This window comes from Cucurbita moschata, unplaced genomic scaffold (assembly GCF_002738365.1).
Source record: "Cucurbita moschata cultivar Rifu unplaced genomic scaffold, Cmos_1.0 Cmo_Scf00028, whole genome shotgun sequence".
Classification (NCBI taxonomy): domain Eukaryota; kingdom Viridiplantae; phylum Streptophyta; class Magnoliopsida; order Cucurbitales; family Cucurbitaceae; genus Cucurbita; species Cucurbita moschata.
The window spans coordinates 258,941-269,221 of NW_019268544.1; the positions used below are offsets into that span (position 1 = coordinate 258,941).

A 10,281-nucleotide genomic window follows, 5' to 3' on the forward strand; every position below is an offset into this window, starting at 1 on the left:
TTTTATTATAAAATACATTTAATTTCGTTAAAATTATAATTTTTTTCCATCTAAATAACTCTTATTAATAATTAAATAATGAATCTAATCGATCCAACGGTTCAAATTTTTTAAAATATAATATTCATGGTTCTATTTCATAACAACAAAAACGTGTAAACAATAAATTCGAGTTAGTTAAACCCAACTCAAAGAACCCATGAACCAACTAAATTCATAAAAGTTTCAACATAACTAAGATAAGCTCGTAAGTCAACCCAAACCGAACGAATATATTAAATGGATAAAGTTTTATAGGTCATCGATTTTTTTAAACATGCGTGGAACACGTTCATGTAATTCTCTTGTTCCAACCAACCAACCGACCATCATATAATATTTATTTATGAATTATTTTTATGAATTATTGCAGAGTTCATCGCTAACCAGACATGCAACCACATCAGCAAGTTCGTCTCTTTAATTAAAAGAGAGCTTCATTCACCTATTTCAGTTTGCAAATAAATATATTCTAATAATAAGATTAAAAGAAAATACAATATAAACAAAAGTCCCTAATCAACTTCAAGTAAAGGCGTTCTCCAATAGTTCCAATCGTTGAAATCTTCCTGCAATGGTTGAGAGAAACTAGTGAGGTGTCGATATATTGGCTAAAGAATTACGGGTAACTCTTTAGGCCTTCTCTTCCGAGTTTTCTCTCTAGGTTTTTAAAACGTGTCTATTAAGGAAAGGTTTTCACACCCTTATAAAGAATGTTTCGTTTCCCTCTCCAATCGACGTGGGATCTCACAATCCACCTCCCTTGGGGTCCAACGTCCTCGCTGGTACTCATTCCTCTCTCCAATCGATATGGGATCTCACAATTTTAATCAAAATTATTCACAAACGTATGCTTATTCTTACCTGTTCAACCGACGAGGCAGGTGGAAATATTTCATTGACGAGTACGAGCAACGACTTGTACGACTTAGCATTGTTGCTATGACTATTCATCACCTCTCCCTGCAAGGTGATGCAATTTTATTACTATAGAGTTGGTATAGAATTCTCATACGTTTGATCACCAACCAGCTCAATACCTTAGGATTGATTATAAATATTTTGCCTTTTGGGATCCCCATCTTCATGTAACTTAGTACGTCGGTATTTCGGTTACCAAAGCCTGCATAGAACGGGTTATGATCCGAAGGGAAAAGCCTTCTAATCTCCTGCAGATTTCTCAGAGAAATGGGAGTTTGAGTTTCAGAACTGGCAGAGAAGAAACTATTTGAACGGAACGTTGCAACATATTTCATCTTTCATTTACCTCTAAGCAGGCGATCTTAAATTCATGAGGTGTTCTTCTAATTACTGCTCACCATCATAAAAGAAACAGAATAAGATTCAAACATAATAATAACCTGAAACTTGATAAAAGGACCCTATGTGATAATGATAATGTGTAATAGCCATGGCCCAAACCCGGAGCAGATATTGTCTTTTTTGGGTTTTTAAAATGCATATGCTAGGGAGAGGTTTCCACACCCTTATAAAAAATGTTCGGTTCCCCTCTTCTGGAATATCACATAATGATTCTAAAACCAAATTAAATTGGAAAAAAGATGGAATGTGAACAAGAACATCGATGTAATGTCGGAGTTTGAAATGGCTTGAAGGTAACAATCATTTAATGTTATTTTGTTTGACATATGGACGAAAATGCTATTCTACGTTTGAAATGACTCGACGGAGTTCTATTCAACAAGGCTACTTTGACAAAAAAAAATAATTTACCTTCGCGGTACAACGAAGGAAAAAGTCCATCGGGAGAAATGACGACAGGGCCATCGGGTAAAGCTTCCCCATCCTGCAATGGCAGAAGAATGATCCATTTCCAGAAAGACCAAAAATGAAGAAACAAAAACAACAGCACATAGAACAGCCAAATTGATTTATAGAGCTTAATTTAGATAAACCCAAACATTCGAACATTCCGATTTCCTATCGAAAGCTAAAAACATTCTTAGCTTATCACTTAAATTGTCTGAGACGATCAACGTTTGACTTTAATAAGGCCAATGTCATTTTAGTTATGTTTATATGATGTTACCGATACCTGTTTCAGGTTGAGCAAGAAACTTCGTGTTAAATACGCTTGAACGATTGCACGGGCACTCAAATATAGTAGCTGATATCCATTCTCCTGTAGTAAAACCAAAATTCGTAGTGAACAACTAAACGTTGGTTACTTTGAATGACTAATTAGGAGAACACACCTTGATTGCAGAGAAAAGTCCAGCCACCCCAGATTGTGTCCAGTCCATTCCAACCAAAGGCATGAACTGGCCTAAGACATCAGACCTGAGAAAAATGTAAACAGAGCACGAGTTATATCCGTTATCCAATTTGCGGGATGCCGTTGCAGAAAGTTGTTAAGCAAGCCCCGAGCATGACAAGCTAGGAAGTTGTATAGTGAAACAAGATTTAGGAAAAATATGTCGAATAAGAGCATAACTCGGTTTACATCAAGGAAGTTGCAGTGTAACTTTCCGTTAGCTATAAAATTTAGACTTACTTGGTAATCGTTCCATCGACATCTGAAATTACAATTCGTGCATTCCACTTCCACAAGTAAATATGAGCATCAACCTGCTAATGCATCCGGGGTTTAGTGCCAGTTATACAAAAGAGTCACATTGATATACGTAGTCCTTCAAGTATAATTACGAGACAGTGAGAAACCTTTTGCTCTCCAAAAACCTTCGTAGGGAAGGTGAACTCGATCCTATTTTGACCTTCTTTTAAATTCAAAGATGCTATCTGCTCAGTAGTAGGAATATTTGTCCTCGTAATACACTTGCGAGTAGAATCACTGTAGTGTTGGGATGTTAGAGTTGGGCTCTGGAACTCGGATTCTGTGTCAAGAAACACCTCCTCATTAGATGTGTCCTCGCCATTGAGCTCATATTTTTTTACCCTTCGAAATGGAATAGGCCAAAGACTCCATCTATTTCCAAACGAAGTGGAAATATTCTCGGATTCCTCATTTTCGGGCCTAGTTAAGTCATCTTGTTCCACGGGAATTGAACCCTTGGGATCCATAGGCAAATCCATTCCAAATGCTGCCATTCCAAGCACTACCGGAGCCACTTTATCCCAATACCAGTACCTCCCTCGAAATTGAATTACTAGATTCTCGTTCTTTATAATTGACATAGCAGAACTTCCAAATGCCTCGGCAGATACACGATGAGCATCAAATGCTTCAGCAGCAGCATTCAATCCCATACCAGAACTAAGTTTACTTCCACAAAGTGAAATTTCGAACTCTGTTGGTTATTGGCATAAACGGATTAAATGAATACTCTGTACAAATGAATCAACAGATGAATTGCTAAGCCAGCAAAAGAAAGCTTACTTGTGGTTTGGAGACTATCTATCCTTCCACTCAAATTTGCTGCACGAAATTCCAAAAGTTCATGTTCGGTGCATTCATTGCCAAGAACAGACCTATCTAATCCTCCATCTCCATGATCAACTGCCTCAATCACTCGATCACTTTTCAATTGTGTATTATCACTATCAAAGTAAATTGACGGGTCACTTTGATCCATATTTTTCAAGTTTGTTGGCTTCTCAGCCAGGATGCCTGTAATGGGTGAATCGGAAGACAAATAGGCGCTCGAGGAATCATGTCCACTTGGTTGGGATAACTCATTGTTGATGAACTTATCACTGTGCTCTTCTACGGTATCATCGACGCTAGGAAGCTTAGCTTCTGATTTATCAGCCGCTAATGAGGAAGTGAAATCTTTAGAATCTAATTGACCACGTTCAGGATGCTCCGTACAGGATTTAGAAACCTGATTGATATCACCTCCAAAAGTAATATTCACCTGGCTTTCAAGATGAAGAACATGTTCATCATCTCCTTCACAAACTTCAAGTTGGTACTCGCAATCATCAGTATCATTGTTGGCACTGCAAAGGTTATACAAATCAACATCACTTTTGGATGCATTTAGATTATTACAATTACATGGCTGAGAATCTTCCCCGAAATCAAACTTCTCATTACCTTCACCAAAATCCATCCTATCACCAAAACTGGGATGATTTAGAAGTGGAGTCGCTTGCACTTCCTCCGTAACGTTTTCTGAGGCAGTGACGTAAGTTAGCACATGATCATCCACACTCCCTGTACCTAGTATTACTTCCGACGTTTGATCACGTGATTCAACAATTTTCTTATTGATATCATTTGACTGATCAATTGACATCTCAACTGAATTGTCCAACGGAGATTGCTCATCTTCAAGAACATCCTGATCTCCATTATTCTTGCCATCACAATTTCTCTTATCATCTAATATCGAATCATTCATAACATCGACACCATCACTTCCTTCACTTGGATCAACTTCCCTTGCAAAATATGCCTCGCCAGAACTATCAAGATACATATGAAAATCAGCCTCGATGCCATTTACGGTTATACGAACCTTCTCCGCACCCTTAAGCACGCCCTGAAATTTACCAAATTGTATGTGCCAGGGCGTACTCCGAAAAGTCTCGTCCCGCTGCTGAACAACAATCACATCAATGGCTCCTCCAAATGGATGGAAAGGGACGGCAATAGCTAAAACACCCTGAGATATCAAATTACCAACTCTTCCCACCACATTCATCATGCCCAACTCCAAGAAACTCAGATCAAATTCCCAGAAAACACCAACAAGAAATCAAAAAACAGAACAAAACTTCTCTACTCCAAATTCTCATAAATTACTCCAAATTTCGACTTCTTTTCTTCTCTACTCCAATTACCATATCTTTTAAAGAATCTGCAGCGCATCCCCAAGATAAATCAAATTCATCTTATTAAAGCCGAGAAGCATCTCATTTCAAGAACTTAAAGCCAGACATGCAAAATTGAAAAAACCTAGAAACTTCAATTCTTGAACAGAAAAACGATGAATAATAAAACAAATATGGCAGAAATTTGCCTAATAACCAGAAAAATTTATGAACTAAAAACAAAACTCGGGAACTCACACCAAGAAGAAAATCCAACAAATGCGCTCAAAATCCCCCGATGATCAAATAAATGGAAGAACAAACAAGGCGAGAGCTCGAACTGAAGCTTTAATTTCTCTTCAAATTCTACCAACTGAATGCGCGCAAGGTTTTGGAGCCTTCTGCAGAGTTCGGGGCTTTAACCGATTTATCGACTTGCTGTAATAAAGGCAGGCACAGGAAAATTTCAAGGAAAAGAGCCGTAAACGAATAAATAGGTCATGCTGGAACGTTATGACCAAAATGGGGCTGATTTTTTGTTAATATTACGAGAATGGCGTCTTGAGAGCGGTGAAATTACGGAGCTTTTGGAGGGTCTTTTGGGTATTTTTTAATCGTTTGGTTGTTTCGTTTTCCGGCTTCTGGCGTTTTCGACTGTTTGGTCAAGAGTCAACGGCAGACACGTATTGATCTTCCGTGCTTCAAAATTTATTGATAATTGTTTGACTATTTAATTATTATTTTTTTTTTCCGATTTTATGGTTTTATTGTTTTTTAAAATTTCTAAATTAAAATATTAGTTTTGAAATAATGAATATATTTTCTTAATTTATTTAAAAAAAGTAAAAAGACTCGATGTCCTTTTTAAAAAATTAATAATAAATTTATTATAATAACTAATGAAATTATAATTAATAAAAATGATATTTAAACCTACTTTTTAATAATAAATATCTAAATTAATTGGAAAAGTTTTTATTTATTAATTTATTTAAGTATTACAATTTTAACGATCGGTTAATTTTCTATTTAAAAAAATCGTAAAAAAATATTTTCATATACGAATATATATAAATTAATAAGATATGAAGTAAAAAATCATTAAAACTGACCTATGCTTTGGTTAAAAATTATGATTTTTAATTGAGTTATTCAATTATTAATTTATATGTTAATCAAATTTAATTGCTACACCACTAGATTAAATTAATGAGTTTATAAAGATTTTTATATTGTATTTTCGCTAAATTAAACAAGTCAACAATGTTTTAAAATTTTAAAACAAATACACAAAAGTGACGTGACAATTACCGATTAAATTGATGTGAGCGGATACATTAGCATAAATAGTACATTTCTACATATTCATGAATTTTAAGATATATTTCAATTATACCCTCACCGTTTCAAAATTTTCATTTTAACTCTTGAGAGGTGGTTCATTTTTTTTGTGCACGATGGCCTTTTCCGTAATTATTTATCTTTTGTCGACACAATTTAAAATATAATAATAACTCTCCAATTTTTTATAGCTCTATGGTCAAAGTATGGCCATATTATATTTCATCTTCATTTTTTTTTTTAAAATATTCTAATAAATTTGTTGTCAACAATTTTAAATATTAAATGTTTCATTAAACACAAAATATAATTTTACGTTTATTATATTTGTTATTTTAATTAATAAAATATTGATATATCGGTCATTTATTAGAAATAAAATTAAAATTTTAAGATCCCATATTACCATTTAATAATTTATTAAATACAAAATATATAATAAAAAAAATAAATAAATAAGTTAATAACACGTAAGATATGAAGTTGAAGAATTGAGGACTGTTACCTGCCTGGCCGGTTTCGGGAACAAGACCTTCCAAATCCAAACCGACAATCCTGGGTTAACTAACACAAAACCCTATTAAACGACATCGTTTCATCTCTTTCAATCCCCTGCCGAGAAGATCTGAGCGCGAGGGCATTTCCGTCATTACATATTCTTAACCGCTCAATTCACGCCAGCGTCACATTCTTCTCCTTCTAAGTCCGATCCGCACCTGTATTCGATCTTCTCGAACCTCGCCGCTGAACGCTTCGCTGGGGACGATCTTCGGTGGCAATCGAAATGACGACATCACCCTTCCGCCTCCCTCTCTTCCTCCTCCTCCTCGGCCTCCTCGCCGCCTCCTCCACCGCTGAGATAAAATCCCTCAAGATCTCATCCGACAACCGCCCCATGATTCTCTTCGAGAAATTTGGATTCACTCACACCGGCCAGGTCTCCATTTCAGTCAAATCGGTCTCTGTTGCTACGTCGGTTGGAGAAACCGAGCCTTCTCGGCTTGGATTCTTCCTGTTATCTGAAGAAGCGCTTCTTCAAGTTCTCCTCGAGATCCAGCAAAACCCTCAGTTTTGCGTTCTTGATTCACACTATATCTTGCGCCTCTTTACCTTCCGGGATCTATCTCCTCCGCCTCAGAGCTCGTTCAACCATTCATATCCTGTTTCTTCTCCCAATGAATATAGCCTTTTCTTCGCTAATTGCGTTCCGGAATCATCGGTTTCTATGGAGGTGAGGACGGAGGTGTACAACTTGGACCGCGATGGTTCGAAGGACTATCTCTCCGCTGGCCTTACTCAGCTCCCTTCGCTGTATTTTGTGTTTTTTCTCGCGTACCTTGCCTTCTTAGGGCTTTGGATCTACGCGTGTGTCACGAATAAGCGCAGTGTTCACAGGATCCACTTGTTGATGAGTGGATTGCTGTTGATGAAAGCGTTGAATCTCATATGCGCTGCTGAGGACAAGCATTATGTCAAAATCACCGGAACGCCTCACGGTTGGGATGTGTTGTTCTACATTTTTCAATTTATTCGGGTTGTTTTGCTTTTCACGGTGATTGTTTTGATCGGAACTGGGTGGTCGTTTTTGAAGCCGTTCTTGCAAGAGAAGGAGAAGAAGGTCTTGATGATTGTGATCCCACTTCAAGTCTTGGCTAATGTCGCCTCGGTTGTGATCGGTGAGACTGGTCCTTTTATTAAGGATTGGGTCACTTGGAATCAGGTTTTCTTGTTGGTAGATATCATATGTTGCTGTGCCATAATTTTCCCAATTGTTTGGTCGATTCGATCTCTTCGAGAGACATCGAAGACCGACGGGAAGGCTGCAAGGAATTTGGCAAAGCTCACCCTTTTTAGGCAGTTCTACATTGTTGTGATTGGATATTTGTATTTTACAAGGATCGTTGTTTTTGCTCTCAAGACCATTGCAGCATACAAGTATCAGTGGGTTAGTAATGCAGCTGAGGAGATTGCAAGCCTTGTATTTTATATGGTGATGTTCTACATGTTTAGGCCTGTGGAGAGAAATGAGTACTTCGTTCTTGACGAGGAAGAAGAAGAGGCTGCGGAGTTGGCTCTCAGGGACGAAGAATTCGAGCTTTGAAATGGCATCAAAGAGTAATTTCTAGTTCTTATTGCCATCTTTTGCTTCTGCCATACAAATGCAAGTGATATAGCTGATTTACAAATAGATATTGTTGAAGTCGGGTCTGCCTCTCATTTTTCTGATGTTCTTGTTTTTTGTTTTACCCTCCTTTCAACCCGTGTAGTAGAAACTTGGAATTGTTCTCTGCTTTTTGTTGTCCATGTTTATTTTTCATGTCATACTATTAGTGACTACCACATATAGAGCTCGCTCAGACATGAAATGTCAAAAGCCTCTTTATGCTGTTTCTCTATCATTATCTTGTTCTTTCTGATCCTTCTGCTTGTTGGAGATCATGCTTCAGCTGGCATGTTGGTTAACTTTTGGTCACGTTTGAGAATTTGCTGCAAAATGATCTTTCTAGTTTGTGGTTGCAGGGTAAGTTGTAGAATCAGATTGCCTTTCTGTTGCTTGCTGTAGGAAGTCTCATCTGTATAATGCTAAATTCATTTCTTTAGCTTTGCTTATGTTTTACCATCTATGGAGTCCTTGTAACAACCCAAACCCAATGCTTGTAGATATTGTCCACTTTGGCTTGTTACAGATCGTCGTTAGCCTCACGGTTTTAAAATGCGATTATTAGGGAGAGGTTTCCACACCATTATAAGGACTACTTTGTTCCCTCTCCAACCGACGTGGGATCTCACATTCAATCCCCCTTGAGGGTCCAACGTTCTCGTGGCACACCGCTTGGTGTCTGGTTCTGATACCATTAGTAACAGCCCAAGTCCACCACTAACAAATATTGTCTGTTTTGGGCCTCACGATTTTAAAACGCGTCTGTCAGGGAGAGGTTTTCACATCCTTGTAAGGAATACTTCGTTTCCATCTCCAACCGATGTAGGATCTCACAGTGCTTGTGTGCGAGTGGTTGATACGCCCTACCTTAGCGTTTGTTCTTTTCTCCTTTTTTTCTGTTTCTCCCCATTTTGCAGAGTTTGTTCGATTATTCAGCTTTGAGCTGAAAACTGTTCTTGCTTCTTCAGAAGATTGTTGGTGGGAGTATGGGATTGATAGGGAGAATGATTTCTGAATCATGTTTGCTGCTGAAATCCATTTTTGTTTTTAGATATTTGAGGTCATTTTAGTAGAGAGAGAGAGAGAGAGAACTGTTTAATACAACCAGATTGTGTTGAGTAAAGAATAAGCAAGAACTGATACTTGTTGAAGTGGTCCTTAGGAGGTTGCCTAAATCTCATTATGTGGGTCTCTTTCAGTTTGGGAGGTCGAAGTCATTCTTTAAGATGTGGAAAAAGGGGTAAGGAAGAAAAATGATGGGCTGAACCACAAACTTAGTTACTCTACTTTTAGCATCTTATTTAGAACTTTATGCCTCAAGAGTATAATGCTATGATCGGTTGAGTCGTGCTCGAGAATAATATTAATGAAGTTAATTCCTTGGGAGGGATCTTAAATGGGGCGAGACAAGTTTCCCTCTTCTTAGAAAAGAGATCTTTTGGACATTTCAACTCCGCCATGCTTGGTGGTTCGATAGTTTCATATGGGCATGAAAAATGATTGACCGATTTTTCTTGAATCTACAAAGTCTGTATCTTTATTGTCAATTCCATCTTCCACATGCAAGATCCCTTACCGGGTAAGACATTGTTATGGTAAATCTATTGTGTTGTAGGGCTTACTAATTCGTTTATGGGGTCGATATTTATTCCCCACGTTCTCATTTGTCACTTTTTTTTTTTAGTAGGGAGATTTGAAATTTTGAAATACCTTTTGCTTCAATTAACCTTTTTTATAACAAATTTGGTTAGTCAACCAAAAAAAAGAACCCTTAAAGCGGGACCATTTGATCAGATAATTAAACTTAATTTGGTGATGGGTTAAGGTTGATAAAATCTAAATTTAAATGGTTTGGTCCAAAATCAATAAAGTATACGTCTCTAATTTTTAATTTTTAAATAATGTTTACTATATAGTTAAATTTTCAATTCGGTTCCATAATATATATATATATATATATATATATATATATATATATATATATATTTTTTTTTTTTTTTTTT

The 10,281-nt window shown here is 36.9% G+C and overlaps 3 protein-coding genes across 4 annotated transcripts in view; 2 read left to right on the plus strand and 1 right to left on the minus strand.

Moving 5' to 3' along the window:
• LOC111463377 overlaps window positions 1–10,281 on the plus strand; it is a 29,786-nt gene that overhangs the window by 1,273 nt on the left and 18,232 nt on the right. The gene's annotated exons all lie outside the window — the stretch shown is intronic.
• Window positions 459–5,221, minus strand: LOC111463371 (phosphatidate phosphatase PAH1-like). 2 transcript variants are annotated; one of them, XM_023107286.1, is made up of 11 exons: window positions 5,035–5,221; window positions 3,398–4,823; window positions 2,722–3,308; window positions 2,555–2,628; window positions 2,256–2,340; window positions 2,096–2,182; window positions 1,774–1,846; window positions 1,307–1,350; window positions 1,080–1,208; window positions 904–1,002; window positions 459–608 (listed from the first exon to the last, which is right to left on the minus strand). In XM_023107286.1, the coding sequence occupies exons 2-11, from the start codon at window positions 4,668–4,670 to the stop codon at window positions 555–557; spliced, it is 2,505 nt and encodes an 834-aa protein (XP_022963054.1). In that variant the 5' UTR covers window positions 4,671–4,823; window positions 5,035–5,221; the 3' UTR covers window positions 459–554. The 2 variants fall into 2 exon arrangements, with proteins under 2 accessions (XP_022963054.1, XP_022963055.1); XM_023107287.1 differs by having other exon boundaries at window positions 3,398–4,890.
• Window positions 6,745–8,516, plus strand: LOC111463375 (protein GPR107-like). The gene has a single exon (XM_023107294.1). The coding sequence runs from the start codon at window positions 6,902–6,904 to the stop codon at window positions 8,216–8,218; it is 1,317 nt and encodes a 438-aa protein (XP_022963062.1). The 5' UTR covers window positions 6,745–6,901; the 3' UTR covers window positions 8,219–8,516.